General features: G+C 18.0%; 7 protein-coding genes across 7 annotated transcripts; 3 read left to right on the forward strand and 4 right to left on the reverse strand.

The window, feature by feature from the left end:
• Window positions 1-598: 598 nt before the first annotated feature.
• Window positions 599-1,933, reverse strand: PGSY75_0627300 (putative E3 ubiquitin-protein ligase RNF5; the record flags this gene model as incomplete). The annotated part of the gene is made up of 1 exon (XM_018784853.1): window positions 599-1,933. The coding sequence occupies one exon, from the start codon at window positions 1,931-1,933 to the stop codon at window positions 599-601; it is 1,335 nt and encodes a 444-aa protein (XP_018642907.1).
• A 1,505-nt stretch (window positions 1,934-3,438) lies between these two features.
• On the reverse strand, window positions 3,439-4,020 carry PGSY75_0627400 (putative mitochondrial import inner membrane translocase subunit TIM22; the record flags this gene model as incomplete). The annotated part of the gene is made up of 1 exon (XM_018784854.1): window positions 3,439-4,020. One exon carries the CDS (start codon window positions 4,018-4,020, stop codon window positions 3,439-3,441), a length of 582 nt encoding a protein of 193 aa, XP_018642908.1.
• An 840-nt stretch (window positions 4,021-4,860) lies between these two features.
• On the reverse strand, window positions 4,861-5,807 carry PGSY75_0627500 (protein DJ-1; the record flags this gene model as incomplete). The annotated part of the gene is made up of 3 exons (XM_018784855.1): window positions 4,861-5,339; window positions 5,544-5,601; window positions 5,775-5,807. 3 exons carry the CDS (start codon window positions 5,805-5,807, stop codon window positions 4,861-4,863), a joined length of 570 nt encoding a protein of 189 aa, XP_018642909.1.
• A 1,025-nt stretch (window positions 5,808-6,832) lies between these two features.
• PGSY75_0627600 (hypothetical protein) lies at window positions 6,833-8,014 on the forward strand (the record flags this gene model as incomplete). Its single annotated transcript, XM_018784856.1, has 1 exon — window positions 6,833-8,014. One exon carries the CDS (start codon window positions 6,833-6,835, stop codon window positions 8,012-8,014), a length of 1,182 nt encoding a protein of 393 aa, XP_018642910.1.
• Window positions 8,015-10,701: 2,687 nt separating this feature from the next.
• Window positions 10,702-14,055, forward strand: PGSY75_0627700 (transportin; the record flags this gene model as incomplete). The annotated part of the gene is made up of 1 exon (XM_018784857.1): window positions 10,702-14,055. One exon carries the CDS (start codon window positions 10,702-10,704, stop codon window positions 14,053-14,055), a length of 3,354 nt encoding a protein of 1,117 aa, XP_018642911.1.
• A 2,689-nt stretch (window positions 14,056-16,744) lies between these two features.
• Window positions 16,745-19,693, reverse strand: PGSY75_0627800 (putative acetyl-CoA synthetase; the record flags this gene model as incomplete). The annotated part of the gene is made up of 1 exon (XM_018784858.1): window positions 16,745-19,693. The coding sequence occupies one exon, from the start codon at window positions 19,691-19,693 to the stop codon at window positions 16,745-16,747; it is 2,949 nt and encodes a 982-aa protein (XP_018642912.1).
• Window positions 19,694-21,476: 1,783 nt separating this feature from the next.
• PGSY75_0627900 (putative ribonuclease P protein subunit p29) lies at window positions 21,477-22,618 on the forward strand (the record flags this gene model as incomplete). Its single annotated transcript, XM_018784859.1, has 3 exons — window positions 21,477-21,812; window positions 21,950-22,315; window positions 22,445-22,618. The coding sequence occupies 3 exons, from the start codon at window positions 21,477-21,479 to the stop codon at window positions 22,616-22,618; spliced, it is 876 nt and encodes a 291-aa protein (XP_018642913.1).
• Window positions 22,619-22,900: the final 282 nt, after the last annotated feature.

Genomic DNA, 22,900 nt, shown 5'->3' on the forward strand with positions numbered 1-22,900 from the left:
TTAAAAATAATATTTTTAAACATTTAATTAAATTTAAAATTTTTTTTTAGAAAAAAAAAAAAATTTATATAAATATACAAATATTTTAAAATATATTTTAAAAAAAAACTGATTCAAAAAAAAAAAAAAAAAAAAAAAAAAAAAAAAAAAAAAAAAAAAAAAAAAAGTGAATATATAATATTTTTTTTTTTTTTTTTTTTATTTCGATAATATATGTGTATTGTAAATAATTAAAAAAAATATGAGGCATTAAATAATAAATGAAAAAATATATATATATATATATGTATATATTAAATAGGCAGAAAAAACTAAAACCAAAAAAAAAATTAATTTTATTATAAAATGAAATATGATATTTTATTTATTTTTTTTTTTTTCTTTTAATATACTTTAAAAAATAAAAAAGAAAAAAAATGGGATGAACATGAATAAAAAAATAAATATAGAAATAAATATATTATATATATATATATATTTATTTATTTATTTATTCATATTGATATTTTTATTTTTTATCCTATTTTTTTAATGTAAATGTGTATAATATGGCTAAATAAAAAAATGGATGATACATAATATTTAATGCTTCATATAATTATGAGGAATAAAACAAAATATATAAAGAAAGGAAGAATCCTAGAAAAAAGAAAAAGGAAGATGCAGCTTCTGCTTGATAAGTTTCTGTTTGTAATCGTCTATTATCTGATCTGTTTTCGTTTCTATTATCATAAAAATATGGTTCTTCTGACATATTTGTATATGATAGACCAAAGGAGAATGGATTTACCCATACACCAAAAGAAGCTCTTAAACCTAAATTATTAGAATAAGTGCTACTTCTTCTTACTCCTTCTTTTCTTTTAGGTGTTGGTCTAGGTTCTTCTGGTTGTGCATATTTATGATCACTACTATTTTTTCCTCTTCCATATAAGGGAATAACATTTTCTTTGGATACTTCAGCTTTACATACAGGGCAATCATTATTTTTTTTTATCCATGCTGACAAACATAGCCAACAAAATAAATGACCACATTTTGTAACTACAGGATCTCTTACATCATCAAAACATATATTGCATTCAAAGGTATTTCTACTTTCATTTTCAGTAGCTGTATTGGGTTTATTTACATTATTATTATCTTTAACATTTTCGTTTTGTTGACAATTATTATTTTCAGTTGAATTAATATCTTCCTCCTTATGATCATCATGTTCATATGTTTTTTCCTGACTCATGTTAATATTATTCTTATTTCCATCAATATCTGTTTCTATTACTTTATTATTCTGAACATATGTAGTATCAATGTTAATATCATTACAGTTATCATTGTATATTTCACCATATTTAAAAGAATATTTATTATTACCCTTATTAAAAGTATTTAACCTTGAGTTATCTTCTACAGGGTGATCGAGCTTTTTATTTTCTTTTTCATTTATCTTATCATAAGTATTATTAATCCTTTGGTCATTATTTATGGTGTAATCCGCATTACTATTAACCTTCGGATCTTCTAATTTAAGATTATTTTTTGATACATTCTTTTCATTTTCATTTATATAATATATATTATTATTATTATTTATATCGTCATACAAATCATTCTTCTTATCATTAAAATGTTCTTTCTCTTCATCATTTAAATTATCTGATAATAATAAATGCACGTTTTTATCGTTCCCTATATGCTCTTGTTCATTTTGCTCATAGTTCTTTTTTATTATATTTGTATTACTGATTTGCGTTTCTTTTTCAAATTCATTATTTAAAGGGATAACTTGTTCAGAATGAATTTTCTTTTCAGATATATTGTCATTTATGTTCCTATTACTTATATTCCTATGATGATTAAAATCTTCATCGTTTATATCATAATCATACATAACGTCATAAAGAGAATCATAATCTTCTTCTGGACCATTCATTTTTATTTAATATTTTAAAAAAAAATCATTTTTAACAAAAAAAAAAAAAAAAAAAAGAAAGAAAAGGAAAAAAAAGGAAAAATATAAATCAATATTACATATATATATTATATATATTGATGTAATATAATGGGTTATATATAAATTTTTTTTTCCCAATTTTACTTTTAAATATTTAAATAAATAAATATATAAATAAATAAATATATATATATATATATATATATATAATAAAAAGGATCGATGGAACTTTTCTTTTAAAATATTTTTTTTTGTAAGCAAAAAAAAAAAAAAAATAAAATATATATAATTATTTGTATAATTTTTTTTCATATATATATAATATATATATTATATAATTTTATACGTACAAAATAAAAAAAAAAAAAAAAAAAAAAAATTATATATATATATTATATATATATAATATAATATTCATATTTTTGCTATATATATATTATATATATATTTTTTTAATACCATAAACAAAGATATAACTTGAAATTATTTTTATATGTACATTTTCTCTATTTAATTTTTATATATGAAAAAATAAATTGTTGTATTATATAAATATTTTAATTTTTTTTTTTTTTTTAATATCCTTTTTCATTTTTGTATAAAAGGTCATTATGATATTTTTTTTAAAATCTTATATTTTTATATACATTTAACATTAATAGATGATGAAAAAAAAATAAAAAAAATGGAAAGTACAAATATGTATATATAGATATGTTTTTGTTATATTATTTTATAAAATAGGTGCATTTTTTTTTTTTTTTTGATTATTATTGTTTATATATAATGGGCTTCAAAAAAAAAATATATATATATATATATATATTGATTTGAAAAAAAAAATAAAAAAAAAATGGTATGTTTTTAAAAATGAGCCTTTATATATATAAATAATATATATATATAGATATATAATATTTTTATTTCCTATGTGGTTAAAATAAATGTCATTTATGTATGTGCAATTTTTCTTAAAAAATAATTGACAATGAATATATTTTTGTACTATTTGTTATAAATAAATTTAATATAAACCCATTTTATAAAATAAAACATTTCTTTATTTGTCTATACAAAGGAAATAAAGAATATATATTTTTAAACATTTATGTAAATATTTTTTATGTTACTGTCTTGAAACAAATACAAAATATTCGATAATTCATATGAGATATTTTATAAGGTTGGCTACATTTATTTAAAGTAAATAAATGTGTGTGTTATTATTTATTTTGTTTTGTTTATTTTTTTTATAATTTCCACATGTAAATTATCAAAAGTTGTTTTTCAAAAAAAAAATAAAAATAAAAATAAAAATATATATATATATATATATATATATATATATATATATATAATATTTATATATATATTATTTTCTGTGCATGTTTGAATTATATAAAAGATATACATTACAAAAGCATATACTAAAAAAAAAAAAAAAAAAAAAAACTTTTATTTTTCATTTTATTATATTTCATTTGTTATCTTGTGGACCTTTGCCATTTTTCAATGGCTACAGAAAATGCTGCAAAGCTAGCACAGCCACTAATCATAGAAGGTACTCCTTTTTTATAAGAAATTGAAGCACCTGTTAAACAACCAGAATATAAAGTATTTGTTAGATCATTTGTAGCTCTAATTTTTTGTAATGAATTTTCATAAAAGGAATATAAAAATCCAATTTTTGCAAAATTAAGACAACTACTTTTAACAGATTGTTTTAATAAAGCAAATTGTTCTTTTAATTGTTGTTTATATGTTAAATTATAATCTATATTACTAGGTTGCATACTAAAAAAAAAAACTCCAATTAATAATCCAACAATACCTCCACCTATACCCATACCTATACATTTTGGTAATATACCTTCATTCAAATATGTTTGAACTTTTATAAATGCTTTTTGTTCATCACTTAATTCTTCTCCTTTCTTAAATATTTTAAAATTTATATATCTATCGTTTAATATTCCACTTTTTGATCTTGAATTATTATCATTATCAATATTATTATTGCTACTACTAATATTATTATTATTAATACTATTGTTGTTTATACTCATTTTGTGTTCAATTATGACAAAATGTTTTTTCTTCCTTATACATACATATTATTCAACAAGCATATATTTATGAAAAAACAAAAAAATAAAAAAAAAATATATATATATAAAATAAATTATATACATATATACATAATATATATTATATATATATATGTTTCTTTTCTTAAAATTTGTTTAACATATATATAAAAATAAAAAGAACAAAACGAAAAAGGTAAAAATATAATAAATCCAACATACGTAGTATTAAGATAGATATATTTTGAATTTATTTAATTTTTTTTATTTTTTTTTTTCTGATTACATAATGAAAAAAAAATAATAATAAATTAAAAAAATAATTATATAAATATATATATAATAATATATATATATATAATTATACAGTATATATGTATATATTATTATATATACATACATATTTTTTGTATTTAAATTTTATTACTTATATTTTTGAAGAATCTAATTTTCCCATATGAATTATTTTTTATGGAATTTTTTTTTTTTTTTTTTTTTTTTCTTTACATATTCATAGGTACTATCTTTTGTTTAATTTTAAAAAACTTGCATTTTTCATAAGATTATCTTAAGTTATATATAAGCACATTAAGAGGAAAAAAAAAAATAAAATAAAATCATAACATAGATATATCAAAAATATTTCCTTTACTATGTACATATTATCACTTATTTTATTTGAACGTTCAATATCATTGTTTATTATAAAATAATATTATTCATAAGAAAAATACATACATACATATATATATATATATATATATATATATATATGTGGAAAGGGTGCATATATAACATACAAGAATAAATTTTTATTTCTTAAAAGGTAACTGCTGGATGTAAAAGAAAACCTGAGGCAAGGCTTAATGCTACATCTCTGCCTAATAAATGTTCAACAATTTTAAGGCCAAATTCAACAGCTGAACCTGGTCCTACAGATGTTATACAATTTTTAGAAACACATACTCTTCCTTTTCCAATGTGCTTAAAATTTCTTTCAAAAGAAGGATAAGCCACAGCTTCTACATCATCAATTAATGAGTGACGATCTAGAACAGTATCGGGAGCAGCACATATAGCTGCATATAATCTGTTACTAGCTTTTTGTTCTTTTAGCATCTCAATAAATTCAGCACATTCTGATATAGTATTAGATCCTTTCATACCTCCAGGTATGACTAAAACATCATAAACATTATTTCGTACCTTACTAATGGTTGTGTCAGCTAACACGACATTTTTTGATTGCAAACAGACTTGTTCACTCTTTTCAACAGATGCTGTTGTTACATGTACGCCTTATAAAATAAATAAAAATAAATAAATAAATAAAAATAAATAAATAAATAAATATATATATATATATATATTTTTTCTTAAACAAATATGTTATTATATAATAATGTAATATTATTATAGGAGGAGTATGCCAAATGACACAAAAATATTATACATATATAAATATGTCATCTGTTTATATTTTTATTTTTATATTTATTTACCGGCTCTCCTTAAAACGTCAACAACAGTAATATATTCGACATCTTCAGATCCAGAGGCCTTAAAAAAAAAAATAATAACAGAATTTTTTATATTTATATCGAAAGGACATATATAATATATATATAATATTATATAATATATATATATATTGATACTATAGAAATATTTATGGGTAAATATTAATAAATCATAACATATGTATTTTATTTTTATTCATTTGTATGCCTCACCACTGCAACTAATGCTGTTTTTTTTCCACTCATTTTATATAATTTGAAAAAAAATAAAGAATTATAAGTTAAAATATAATCTAAATATTTTCTTTTTTTTTTTTTATTTTATAAAAATTTTGAAAAAAATATTTCAATTTTAATATTATTTATATTAATATTTCTTATAAAATATTTTTATTTTTTTTTTTAAATTAAAATTTAACCTTGAAAAAAAAAAAGAATTTTTTTTGTTGAAGGTTATTTTAAAAGATTATGTAAGTAAGCATTAAATTATAAAATATGTTAATATAAAAATATGTATATATTTTTATTATGCTAATAATAATAATATTTTTTTTTTTATATTATATTATTTAAAAGAAAAAATCAAGTTAGCATATTTTTTCTTGAGCAGTATTCAGTGCAAAAATATTATATGCAGGTCAAAATAAAATAATATTAATAAAGGCATAATATATTTATGCATATATAAAATATTAATAAATTAAATATAGGATAAGTGCTACAAAAAATATAATGATAAGTTATGTATATATATATATATATATATATATAAATACATAATTATTATAAATATTATAATAATAATAATAATAATTAATATTTTTATATTTTCTTTTTTTTTTTTTAATCTACATTGAGGAATACATTGTATATATTTTAAAAAATTATTTTTAAGTTATGCGTGTGTAGTATAAATATATATGCTCTTTTTTTCTTCTATAAAAAGGTAGATATTTGAAATGAGTAATTTTTGCTATTTAATTTTTATGTAGACCTTAAAAAGGAAAAATAAAATAATATAATTTTTTTTGTAATTTATAAAATATCTTGTATTTTTTTTTTTTTTTTTTTCAAATATTATAAATAAATAAATAAATAAATAAATATATATATATATATATATATATATACATACAATATAAAATAACATATAAATAATTTTAGAAGGTATTTTTTTTTTTTTCTTTTTTTTTTTTTTTTTTTTTTTTTGAAGAATTATATTTATGTAGATAATTCCATATGCATACTTCAAAAATAAAAAGAAAACAAGAATGAAAAATTACGATGATCATTTAAAATATATGGTTAATTTTTTACAAAATGAAGAAGAATCAGATAATGAGGAAGAAAAAAGAATAGGGGAAAAAAATGGGAAAACAAATAAAATGATAGATAACGAACATATAAAAGATACAAAGAGAAAAGGTTTTATAAAATATCCATATTATCTACATAATAAAAAAGAAAGAGCATATACATTAGGTGCTATCAATGGCATAGGTGATATTGATATATTAAAAGCTCCTTTAATGAATCCAATGAAGACAGAAGTTGTCCCTCCTATATTGCAATTACCTGCTTCAACGAATTTAATAAAAAATGTTCATTTGAAAGTTGAAGGTAATATAAATTTGGATAAATCATATAAGTATAGGAAACAAAACAGTAATAAGGATATCTTAAATAATATTAAGCCTTTATATTCATTACCTGAAAAGGTTATGTCATATTGTATGAACGAAAATGTAAATGCAGATTATAAGAAGAAGAAGAAGAACAATAATAATAATAACAATAATAATAATAATAATAATGACAATATTAATGATAATAATTATTATAAGGATGATTGTCATAAAAGGGTAAATGAAGAATTAATCAAAAATAACAAGGAACATAACTCAAATGAAAAAAATAATATAAATACAAATGATAAAATGAATTTAGAATATATGGATATATCTGATAATACATTTATATCTAAAAATAATATTCAGTTATTACCAAACGAAAATGAGGTCGAAATATTATTAAAAAAGAACTTACCATCGAACGAAGAAATAATTAATATTTTAAATGAAAAAAAAGAAAATGATAAATTTGATGAACTCAACAAAATATGTATTAAACAAAATATATATACAAAGGAATGTAATAATAATAATAATATGACTATCTATAAAAATGCGGAGAAAATAAATCCATATGAAACAAAATTAATTGAACGAAAACAAGAGGAAACTAATGAAAATGATATATTTTGTAAGAATCGTAATCTTATAAGAAAAAATATTTGTACAGATAATACAAATATGCTAAAAAAAAACAATCCACAAGAAATAAAAGACATAAACAAAATTAATGAACAACTTAAAATATTCGAGCAAAATCAAATAATGTCCCCAACTTTAAAAAATGCACTTAAAATATTGTCGAATGATATTTATGTATAGCAATCTATTTTTTTTTTTGAACTCTTTTTTTGTAACATAGATGAGCTTATAAATATTTTTTCATATAATTGTCATGATAGTATATATATATATATTATATATATATATGTATGTATTTTCTACGTAATATTGTTATATTATACTTACAAAATTTATAATACATAAAAAAAAAAAAAAAAAAAAAATTTTATATACTTGAACATTTTTTTTTCTTTTTTGTAAATAATATTATGCATATATATATATATATATATATATTAATTATACGATTTTTACATTTTATAAACATTCATATTTTTTAAAAAAATAAATTCATACTTATTATATACATATACCATGTATTACATGAAATTTTATATTTTACATATTTATTCATATATATAATATACATATATATATTATAATACTTAAATGATACTTTAAAATATCATAGTACGCGAAAAAAAAAAAAATAAATAAACAATAATAAATAATAATAGTGTCCATCAGGAATTTATTTATTATTATTATTATTTTTTTAAATATAAAATAAATTATACAATAATATATTATATATATATATATATATATATTTATGCATGAAAATAAGGAAATTATTTATTTTTCATATTATTCCTTTCATATATATTGTATATTTTTATATATTAAAATTAAAAAAAAAAAAAAAAAATACAAAAATATTCTAAAGAAATAACGTTATGAATTCACATAAGCAAAATTAAGTGACTACGCGGATTGTACTTTGTGTACCAAAAATTATATATTAAATATACGTATTATATAATATATATTATTATAAATATAAAAATATTTATGTATTATATTATAATATTTATTATTTCGTGTATACAAATAAAACATATTTATAAATATAAATAATAATATATAATTTATAATATTTTTATAATGTTTTCCTTTTGAAGTAAAAGTATTTATAAAAAGATAATATATGTACATATAATAACAAGATAATTAATTTTGAGAAGAATTGTTTTATTTTATTTTATTTTATTTTTCTCTTAATATCTATAAAAAATGAATATTATTATTTATAAATATTTTATAATATATAAAGAAAAATATATACTTTTATTCTTATAATATATCTCATGTATATAATATTTTTTTTATATAGAATATCTTATTTAATAAGTTTATATGAAAAATAATATTATATACCAATTATATGAGAATTATATAATATATATATTATATTATATATATATAATACTATATATATATATATATTTATATATGTATTATATTTTTTTATAATATTATATATAAAATATATGTTCTTTTTTTTTTCTTTTTTATATTAAAGCATGTTTTATGAAATAACATATATATTATTTTTTTAAACATATATAAAAAATAAACCTTTTAATTCTTCATCGTACATACCAAAAAAAAAAATATTATATATATTTTTTTTATACAATATATATATATATATATATATATCATTTTATTTTAATGAACATTCCCCTTTTTTTATTTATAAAATTATAATTACCATATAATTATTTATTTATATATATTTTTTTTCATCGTATTTGAAAATTATTTTATAATATATATATAATAATATATAAATATTTATCACATGAAAATATATATATTTTATGTAAACCATATATTAAATAAATATATATTTTTTTTTTTTTATAATATTCTAAAATTCATTGATAAATAAATATATTATTATATATATAATATTATATTATTATAATATTAATATTATATAAATAATATTTTAATGTTTAAGCTTTTTTCTTCTTATCCTTTTTTTTTTTTTTTTTTTTCTTTTTCATTTCTTAATGTTTCATCATATATAATATTTACATATATATAATATATATATATTTTTAAATTTTAATTAAATTTTTCATAAATATTGTATATCTTATTTATTATAAATATATATTATCTTTATATTTTTTATATATTATTATTATTATTTAGGAAAACAAAAAAAATATATATATATATTAATATATTTATATATATATATATGTATGTTTGTATGTATTTATGTATGTATTAATTTTCGTATCCTTATATATATAGTTATTAAATTTGTATTTTACATATATATATATATATATATAAAGAATATTATAATATATAATATATGGTATATAGTATGTTTGAAATTGAAGAAATAAAAATTATTTGATACATGAGTGAACACCATAATATATGTATATATATTTATTTAATTATATAAAATATAATATATGCCTATATTTATGTTAAAAATATGTTTGCAAAAAATAAAAAAAAAATATGAATATATATATATATATATTTATATGAAAGGATAAACAAGTAAAAGTATAAAAACAAAGTATACATAATAAAAGATAATTCGTAATAATATATTATATATATTATATTATATAATTTAATTTTTTTTTTTTTTTTTTTTTTTCTTTTTTTAATTAATAGATCCATTTGTTTATATTTATATATATATATGTATTTTAAATGTTCTTTTTAGAATGTTGTAAATATTTCTATAAAATTTTAAAAAATCATACTATATATAACATAGTTATAATTTCTCTCTCCCTCTATATATATATATATATATATATATATATATATATATGTTAATTTATATGTAAGAAAAAAAAAATAATAATAATAATAAAATAAAGAAAAATTATGTGTATATAGATACAATGAATAGTAATTATTTTGAAAATAATAATACATATATGGAATGGAAATTAGATGAAAAGATATATAAAACAATTGTAGGAGCTTTAGGTTCTTGTAATAGTTCAAATAATAGTGTACAAGTAGAAGTGACAAATGTATTAAAAGATTTAAATGAGAATGTAGCAGATGCTGCTTTATATTTATTACATATATTTATGAATAAACAAGAAAATAATGATGTAAGACAAGTGGGTGGTTTGTTATTAAAGAATTATATAAATTCAAAAAACAAGTTTTTAAATAATGATATATTAAAAGTAATAAAGAATGAAATATTTAAATTAGTAGAGGATGAGGTAAAGGAAATAAGAAATACATCAGGATCTGTTATAACAACTATATTAACAAAATATGAAGGAATAGAACAATGGCCAGAAGCTTTATATAATTTATTATTATTGATAGAACGTGGAAATAATGATGTAGTAGATGGAGCTTTTAGAGCTATATTAATTATTATAGAAGATGAATTAATGAATAGAAAAAATAGGGATTCTGTTTTTTTTCAATTTTGTAAAAGTCAATTATTACAAAAATTATTTCAATTTTGTTCACCACAAGAAAAAAATATAAAAAAAAAATATGCAGCTGAATGTTTAGATTTGTTTATATCATCTTCATGTTTTACAACTAATGGAGTATTTAATGATATGTTTCCTCAATTGTGGGAATGTTTAGGATATTTAGCATCTGAGGAAGATCCTCAAATTTTAAAAATTGTAGTAAGTTGTATGACAATAATAACAGATACAAGATATTCTTCTATATTTAGCAACTTAGATGCCATAATACAATTTATGGTAAATGCAACAAATTCAAATGATAGAAAAGTTCAATTGGAAGCTTTAGAATTTTGGCCTATATTTATAAAAGATAGGAGTTATGTGGCTTATGCTAGTTATAATAATCCAAAATCCGATATGAATAAATCTGATAGTAATTATATTGATGAAAATGTATATAAGAATATGAATGAATTAAGAACTGAAGCTCTAAAAACATTAAAAAATTATTTACCATATTTATGTAAAATTTTAATAGATAATACTGTATATACCAAATGGGATTATTTAACAATGGATGAATCACATTTTCAAAATGACAATGCAAATGTTCCAGACTTAATTCAAGATATATCTCCAGAATTATATAATAATAAAAATAATGATATAGCTCAAGACGAAATTAAAATCAACAAAATGAACAACATTAATAATAATAGTAATAATAATAATAATAACCTTGGTAATATAAATAAAGATAATATAAATAGTAATAATAATATACATAGTGATAATCATAATTTATTTAATAATGATAATAATATGCTTTCTAATAAGAATGATGATATTATGATGACTCCAAATAATAATACAGAAGATTTTAGTGATGATGATTTAGATGAAAAAAATGATGAAATGTCTTCGAGAACGTGGGGGAATGATTGGACTGTGAGAAAAGGTGCTGCTTTGTGTTTAGATTATTTATCAAATGTATATAATGATGAAATATTAGAATTTATTTTACCACATATAGAAGAGAAATTAATGAGCGATAAATGGAATATTAGAGAAAGCGCTGTTCTTACGCTTGGTGCTATTGCTAAAGGTTGTATGTATAGCTTATCTCCATTCATACCCAAAGTATTAGAATATTTAATAAAATTATTGAATGATGAAAAACCATTAGCTAGAAGTATATCGTGTTGGTGTGTTACAAGATTTTCTTCATGGATATGTCATCCAGATAATTGTGAAAGGTGGTTTGAACCTGTTTTATTAAATTTATTGAAAAGGATATTAGATAGTAATAAAAGAGTACAAGAAGCTGCATGTTCGTCTTTTGCAAATTTAGAAGAAGATGCATTAGAATTATTAAATAATTATTTACATGAAATAGTTCATACTATTCAACAAGCTTTCCAAATATATCAAGCAAAGAATTATTTCATTTTATTTGATGTAGTAGGAACATTAATAGATAGTGTTAATATTGTTAAAGAAAATAATGAATTAGCACATCAAGTTGTTTATGCAATATTAAGTAAATGGGTAAATATACGTATTAGTAGTCCTTATATTATTGCATTAATGGAATGTATGTCATGTATAACTAGTGCGTATGGTAAAGAATTTTTAAAATATGCAAAAGATGTTATAAGAACATGTATAAAATTCTTGGTTATATTATATATTGATTTAGAAGAAGAAGTAAAATATTTTTATTCCAAAAAATTATTTAATTCAACTTCATTTATTAGTAATAGAAATAATATATCATCAACAGCAAATGAATTATTAACATATTATAAAATTACAAATGATGATTATTTTATATGTATGAAAGATATTGATACTATATCTCCATCAAAAAAAAAAGATTTAATTGAATGTAGTTTTGATTTATTATCAAGAATATTAAGTGTTATTAATTCAAGTATTATGGATATTTTAAATGAAAATGAATATAACTTTATACCATTAGTACATAAATATTGTTTGAAATTACAAAATATTAAATTTGATGATTTCAATAATAAAATTATGAATAACCATGATGAACTTCGAAATATTATTAATCCAGATGGAACATTACAAAATGGTTATATTATGGGTGATAAAAATGAGTATAGTGAGCTAGCCAAACAATTTTTAAATTTTGGAATATTACAATCCAATTTTGCATTAATAGGTGATATATCAAGATTTTGTCCAGAATATTTAATAACATATTTAAATGATATTATACCATTTTTAATAGCTCATATTACTCATCCTTCAACACCTGTTTCGAATAATGCAAGTTGGGCCATTGGTGAAATAAGTATACATATTAATTCTGAATATATGGAAATATATGTAGATGAAATAACAAAACAACTTATATATATTTGTCAAAATTCAAAATATCATGGATGTTTATTACAAAATATTTGTATTACATTTGGAAGATTAACTTCAACTTATCCAAAAAAACTTATATTTTATTTTCCACAATTTTTAAAAACATGGCTAAAAATTATGGCACATGGAACTCAAGAAAATGAAAAAATTAATTCACTAAAAGCTGTTCTAGAAACGTTATATATCAATTTAGATTTAGCAGCTGAAAATATGAAAGATATTGTATATATTATCCTAAAGTATAAATATGTATCACAAAATGTCAACATTTTTTTCCATCAATTTTTAGCAACCATCAAAGAAAAATATCCCAATCAATGGAAGGAAATCTATAGTCAAACTGGAGACGCACTTTCATCCCCAATTCCAACTGACATGTTAAGTGATTTGGCTACCCGGTTTAATTTGTAATATGTGCATGTACAGAAATTTATATATGTGTATATATGTATAAAGGTACATACCAAAATAATAAAAATATAAGTAAAAAAAAAAAAAAAAAAAAAAAAAAAAAAAAAAAAAAAAAAAAAAAAAAAAAAAAAAAAAGAAAAAAAGAAAGAAAGAAAGAAAGAAAGAAAACGTATCTATATCCTGTTGTAATACAGTTAAATGTATATACATATATATAAATATGCACATATATATATATATATATATATATATATATATATATAAATTGAATATAAAAGGTTGCAACATATAAATAAACTAAATGAATAAATATATATATATATATATATATTATATTATACATATTTATATATAGATTTGAAAAGATTTACATATTTACCTATTTACTTATATATATACTCAATCTACATAAATTAATATTTATATACTCTTCATATTTATATTTTATATTTATTAAACAATTTTGTAAAAAACTGTATAATCTTATATTAAAATGGTGTATATATATGAGGAGAAACATTAAAATCGTGTATGTATATATATTATATATATATAAAGGAAAAAAGAAAAAAATGGAATATGTGAATATTTAAAAAAAAAAAAAAAAAAAAAAAAAAGAGGTATATTATCTGAAATATATTTAAGAAAAGAATACAAAAAAAAAATATATTTTTTTTTTTTTTTTATTTTTAAATATTTAAATGAATATTAATTAAAAATATATGTATATGTTATATTTTCCATGTCATAGATTTATTTAAATATTTTATAGTATGCTATCAATATATATATATATATATATATATTATATGTTCGTATTTATATATATAATATATATTAAATATATTTTTGACTTTCCAGTTTTTTTCTTTTTTTGAAAATTTCAAAAAAGGCACGTTAATGAGAGAAAAAAATATTATATTTATAATATTTGGTAATATATAAGTATATAATTGTTTGTTTATTTATATGTATGTAGTTATATAATATTTCACAATTTTCAAGTATTTTTAAAAAAATTGTTTCAAAATGAAACATTTCATTTAATATTATTTTATTTCTTATTTTTTTTTTAGAGTTTTTATTGATGGTACATATCATTTATATTATGTATATATATATATATATATATATATATATATATATATATATATAATATATAGCATATTTCTTTTTATATGTGTAGAATTGTTTGTATGCTTTAATATGGAAGTGTACAGATCATATATTTATATATTTTTTTTTTTTATTTTTAGAAGATATATATATATATATATATATATATTTATATAATTATATTTTCAAAATTAAAGCTTTATATATTTATATATATATATTTTTTTTTATTTGATGAATGGTTAATGGAATTTTTTAAAATAGGAAAACGTTTTTTCTTATTCATTGTCTTTATATTTTTTTTTTTTTTTATATTATAATTTTATTAATCATTTATTAATAGTTTTATTTCAAAAAATAAAAATAAGGAAACATTTTAAAAAACCTTACAACATATTTTTTTTTTGAATATTTAATTTATGGATACTTTTTTTTTTTCCGAATGGAAAATATAATCTATTTTAGAAAAAAATGTGTATTTTATAAGTTAAAATAAAAGTTTTGTAATTATAAAATGTATATATATAGAATTATTATTATATATAATTTTTTATTATTATTACTTTTTATAAGCATACACCTGTATGTAATAAAATTAGTAATTTTTAATACATGTAAAAATTATTTATTAATATATAAAAGGAGAATATTATTTATTTCTAGAATCAATGTATTAATTAAATTTATAAGAATATATTAATTCAACAAAATTTAAAAAAAAATAAAATGAATAAAATGATACAATATGTATATATATATATATATATATATATTATAAAACCACTATCATATACATATTTGATAAATTTTTAAATGTTTCTTAATTTTTTAAATTTGCCTACATATATATAATATATATACATATAATATATTAATATATCACATATCATATAATTTTTTCTTTTATAAAAATAATAAAACTATAAAAATAATAAATACTATAAAAATAATAATAATAATAATTTGTATGAATACATATTTTATTGACACAAATTTTTTTAAAAAAATATATCATATATTGACAAGGGCATAACATTGAAAAAAAAAAAAAAAGAAATATATACATAAATATATATATATATATATATATATATATATATTATAACACTTGTAGCTCTACAAAAATAATCAAAATGGGAACAAATATTTAAATGATTAATAATGAAATGGGATATGCATATATATATAATATATATAATGGAGAATAATTTATAAATACATATATATAGTCGCATTTATTTTGTATTGTTATTTTTTATTTTTCGTTGGGCTCCAAATATGATATATTATACTCATAATAAAAACAAATAGCTACATAAATAAAATATAAATACATACACATATATATATTTATATATAAACAAATTACAAGATCCCTAGTTAACTGATCTGTTTGGTGTCATATTATTCTCTTGATTAAATATCACTAAACATTATAATAAAAAAAAATTTACATATTTTTTATATGTGAATGTAAGTACAACATATATAATAAGATATGAAGAATATTATTAGGGGTACAAATTTTATTTTATATTATATATATATAAATATATATATATATATATATTAATTATTTTTTAATTTCAGTGTGCTTTAACTTTTTTTTACATTCAAGAAAAGTATTATTAATAGTTTCAATAACTTCATAATTTGAGACTGTGGAAATATCTCCGAAATCAGTTATACCATTTGCTATACATCTTAATATTCTTCTAATAATTTTTCCACTTCTGGTTTTTGGCAAATCTGGAACAACACAAATTAAATCAGGTGTTGCAATAGGTCCAATAACTTGTCTTACATATAATTTTAGTTGTTCTATTAATTTTTCATCGGTAAAATTTTTTTTAAATTCTTCAATATCATTTATATTATTAGGGCATATCAAAAATGAACTATTATTATGTAATTCATTTTTAATAATGTTATCACTATTAGCAATATCTGTATTAGATTTACCATAATTTTTTAAGTCTCCTTTTTTCTTAACAACAAAACATAAAATTCCCTCTCCCTTAACATTATGATGAAATGAAACTACAGCAGCTTCTGCAATATAAAAATGTTGAACTAAGGCATGTTCGATTTCTGCTGCTCCTAATCTGTGTCCAGCTACATTTAATGTATCATCAATTCTTCCAGATATCCAATAGTATCCATCTTCATCTCTATATGCTCCATCTCCAGTAAAATAGTAATTAGGACACATTGTAAAATATGTTTTTATTAATCTTTGATGATTTCCATATACTGTACGTAATATTCCTGGCCAAGGACTTTTTATACATAATAATCCACATACATTATTACCACTTAATGGTTGTAATGTTTTTGAATCTAATATTTCTAATTGAACACCTAAGAATGGTAAACTAGCACTTCCTGGTTTCATACTAAATAAATTTGGTATAGGTGCTATAACAATACCACCTGTTTCCGTTTGCCAATATGTATCTACTATTGAACATTTTTTTTTCCCTACTACATTATAATACCATCTCCATGTTTCTGGATTGATTGGTTCACCGACACTACCCAAAATACGACATGAAGATAGATCATATTTTTCTATCCATTGATCTCCATGTTTCATTAATGCTCTTAAGGCAGTCGGAGCTGTATAAAATTGTGTAATTTTATGTGTTTCTATTAAATTCCAGTATCTACCACAATCTGGATAAGTTGGTATAGAAGAAAAAATAACTGTAGTTATACCATTTAATAAAGGTCCATACAATACATATGTATGTCCGGTAACCCAACCAATATCAGCTACACATCCAAATATATCATTTTCTGTTACATCAAAAATATATTTACATGTTGTATATGCATATAATAAATATCCAGCTGTTGTATGTGCAACACCTTTAGGTTTACCAGTTGATCCAGATGTATATAATAAAAATATAAAATCTTCACTATCTACATATTCAATAGGACAATAAGATCTCATATTTTTCATTAATGCAGTACCATCTACATCTCTTCCTTTTTTTAAAACACATATAGTTTCATCAAAGTTGCTTGATGTATTTTTATCAGGTTCAGGAAAATATAGTTTATTTGAATAATATTCATTCTGATTACAATTTATAATATTATTAATATTTATAGATTTTTTTTTTGTTTTTAAATCACAAAACTCATTATCGTTATTTATCAATTCAGTGTTCAATAAATCTTTTGAATAATTTATTTCTGAGTAGGAAATTTTATGATTTACTGGATTGCTTTTTGTAATTTTTTTATGTAATGTTGTTTTGGCTTTATATTTATTATTGTCATCAGAATTATCATTTTTGTTATATGTATTATATTGTTGATTAAGATAACACTGTTCCTCATTATGTATATTATCATTATTATTATTATTATTATTATTATCATTGTTGTCATTATGGTTCATTGTATCAAGATACCTGGGGCTTTGATCATTAATATTATCATTTAAATTATTATTATAATAATCGTTATTTTTATTAGTGTTTATATGGTTTAGATTATTATCATTATAATACATATTATTAGTATAACTGATACTACAATTGTTTGTATAATTATTATGTTCATTTTGAAGAGTGATATCATTTTGATCATGATTGTGTTGAGAACGAGTTGAATTTCTTTGATTAAAATCGTTAGAACTATTAAGTGTAAAATTTTGTGGACTATTAGAATCAAAACTTGTAAAATTATAAATTGGATTTTCCATAGGTGTTTTAATTAGTATATTTTTATCTTTCATTTTTGATTTATTCTTGAATACTATGCAAGTTTGTATGATACCACATATATCCATAGCTACATCAGCAATTTGTTTTAATTTGGTTAATTTTCCACCTCTTAAACCAAAATCAGAAGTAATTAAAACAGTAGATCTAGAATCAATAATTCTATCACTTAAGCTAGTTGCAGAATATCCAGCAAAAACTACATTATGAATAGCTCCAATACGAACACAAGCTAGCATAGAATAAACTAATTCAGGTATCATAGGTAAATAAATAGTAACAGTGTCTTGTTTTTTAACACCAAAAAGTTTCAATAAATTAGCTATTTTACAAGTTTTTTCTAATAATTTTTGATATGTAATCTTTTTATATTGATCTGGACAATCTTGTTCCCATATAAGTGCAATTTTATTAGGATCTTTTTCAACCCATCTATCAACACAATTTTCACAAGCATTAATTTTCCCATTAACAAACCAATTTATATTTCCTTTTTTAAAATTACCTAAAAATACTTTAGTAAATAATTTATTCCATATTAAATTATTTCTTGCTAAATTACCCCAAAATTTTTCTGGATTATTTATACTTTCTTCATACATTTCTTTATATACTTCAAAATTCTTTATGTTATTATTTCCATTATTCTTATTATTCTCATCATCATATATTTCCTTCGTTGGATAAGAATTCATATTCAGAAAAATATTTGGATCTATATCCATACAGTTGATCTGAACTGAGTCCACTTTCGAAAGACTTCCATGACTCTTCAAATTATTCATTGTAATAAAGAATTAAAAAAAAATAAATATAGAGGTACACAAAAAAAAAAAAAAAAATAAATAATAATAAAAATAAAAAATAAAAAATAAAAGAAATTATATATATTTGTTAATAATATATCTTTTTGACCACATATATATATATATATATATATATATATATATATATAGGTATATATTTTATAATACATATATTTTAATCTTCTTATACATAAATATATATATATTTATTATAATATCTGTACAATGTACATAATTTTCTAAATTACTTTTTTCACATTAATACATAAAATAAATATTAAAAAGGTAAAAATAAAACATATTATATATATATATTATACATATATATAATATATATATATATGAACAAATATATATTATTTTCCTTCTTTTTTTAAATAAAAAAAAAATAAAATTTAATCATTATATAAATAAAATATAAAATTGAATATAAAAGGAAATATATTTTTAAAACTTACCAAGTTTAAAAAAAAAAAAAAAAAAAAAAAAAAAGAGTTCTTTTCAATACATATATTTTATTATAATATATATTAAGTGAGTATAAAATAGTTTATATTGTATATATAGATATAATATATATTTATATAAATATATATTTAATTAAATACCCAATAATAAGAAGTTATATGGCTCAAAAAAAAATTTTTTTGTATATTTTTTTACTTTATATGTACAAATATAATAATAAATATTTAGTTAAATATTTAAATATATGAAATAGAAGGAATAGTCAGTCCCCATTTATAATATTTATTATTTAATACAATTAATTATATATAAATATTATATATATCTATAAAATCAAATATTTAAATTAAATATATTTTAATAATTTTAAGTACAATATTTTTATAATATCCTATTATTAAAAATATATTATTAAGTACTATTTTATATATAATATATATTTACTACAATGACACTTAATATATATATATATAATTTATAGATAAAAATTAAAATGATAATTTATATATTGATAGAATTGTTTGGAATATAAAAAAAATAAAAATAATAAAGAAATTAAAATATTATTAATAATTAAAACTTCATTTTTTTTTTTTTATTTTAAATAAGGAATATATATATATATATATATATATATATATATATATATATATATATTATATTATAATAAAGGCCCTTTTAATATTTCTGTAGAACTAGAACCCTTTGATACGTTCATATTAGATTGTTTAGTATTAAATACATTATACAAATAAATTATTTTTATGTTATTTTGAAGTTTATAGTCTATAGGTCAAAATAATAATTTTGAAATATTCCATAAAAAAAAAAAAAAAAATACATTATAAAATACACATATATACTTATTTATATATGTGCTTATTTTATTTATTGTTTAAAGAAATACTTCTGAACGTCCTAATTATTAATATATATAGGCACGATGGATGTTGCAAAAAGATGTAACGTATAATAATTAAGAGATCATATTATAATTTGAGTACATATAATAAATAAGTTCATGTCATATTTTAGATAAGACATAATATAATTATATAAAAAATATACGTATATTTCTTTATTCCTGTAAATAAATGAATAAATATAAATATATATAATATTATAATGATAATTTCTAATATATGTATAACACAATGTAAATAAATATTTATAAATATTATATAAATTGAAATAATAATAAAAAAAATAAAAAATAATATAAAATATATTTTATAGTGTATTAATATCATTTCCACAATTATATATATATATATTAAATTATATTATTCTAAAAATGGAAGATGATCAATCCAATATAACATATAAAAAAAGAAAGACTAGCGAAAGTTGTTACACAAAATCATTCCAAGGTAATAAAAGTACATATAGAAATAATGAAAATAATTATAATAAAAAACAATTTGTAAATATAAATAATGATGAGAAAACCTATTATAATAACTCAGGTTTGATTAATAATAATTGTAAAAAAATGCCGTATGAAAATAAAATGTTAGATACAAATTATAATAGAAATAATTTTAATAGTTATAATAAGTTGACACATCCTTTTTTAAATGAGAAAGGGAAGAATGTTGATTATTCTGATAGTGAATTTCACATGATGAAGGTAATAAAATAAAATAATTTAATATATAAACATGTAAACATATAAATGGAATATATTATAAATTATTATTTTATTTATTAATTTCTTTATTCATTTTCTTGTATTATAATATTATTTCTATATTACAAAAATTTTAGGACATTGATTTGGATATACCGAATAAAATCTATATCCATGATAATTTAAAAGATATTTATAATGATGATATGAACAAAATTAAACAAAGGAAGGATCCACATATGAACAAATCAGGTTTGTCTGCTAATGAATATAGAACATATAAAATAACAAGTCCAGATAATATATCTTATGAAAATGCTGAGAAATTAAATAAATTATGGAATATATATATTAATGAATTAATACAATTATCAAACAATAATGAGTTATCCTTAGATGCAATTAATGATTTAGAATTAAATGGAGCCTATATAGAAGTACACAAATCTCGATGTTCTACATATGTTGGACAAAGGGGTATAATCATATTAGAAACACACAATGTAAGTAAATATATATATATATATATATATAGATGTATATATAAATATATATATAATTTTTATCTGTAAACCTTTATAAATACATACATACATATACATATATATGTATATTCTGTTTATACCTTTCAGTCCTTTAAGATTGTTACACCTAAAAATAAGGTCTTGATATTATTAAAAAGTAAAACAGTTTTTATACTTACGATTAAGGAAAGACAATATTACCTACATGGAATTCAATTACTGCGTGACCCAGCATTAAAATCATCAAAAAAATATAAAATATTACAAAACAGAAAAATTTAAAATATAATATGTTATTATTTTGTTTTATTTAAAATGCTAATTCGAAAATATTATATTTTTTTTGTTCAATTTTTTTTTTTATTATATTATTAATTAATTTGTTTAAGTTCATTTAATGTTTGTTTTGTTTTGCTTTTTTTTTTTGTATAAATAGGCAAAAAAAAAAAAAAAAAAAAAAAAAATTTTTTTTTATTTTTATTATTTTTATAATTTTTTTTTTTTTTTTTTTTTTTTTTTTTATAAAAAATAAAAATAAAAAAAAAAAAAAAAAAAAAAAAAAAA

Source organism: Plasmodium gaboni, chromosome 6 (assembly GCF_001602025.1).
Source record: "Plasmodium gaboni strain SY75 chromosome 6, whole genome shotgun sequence".
Classification (NCBI taxonomy): Eukaryota; Apicomplexa; class Aconoidasida; order Haemosporida; family Plasmodiidae; genus Plasmodium; species Plasmodium gaboni.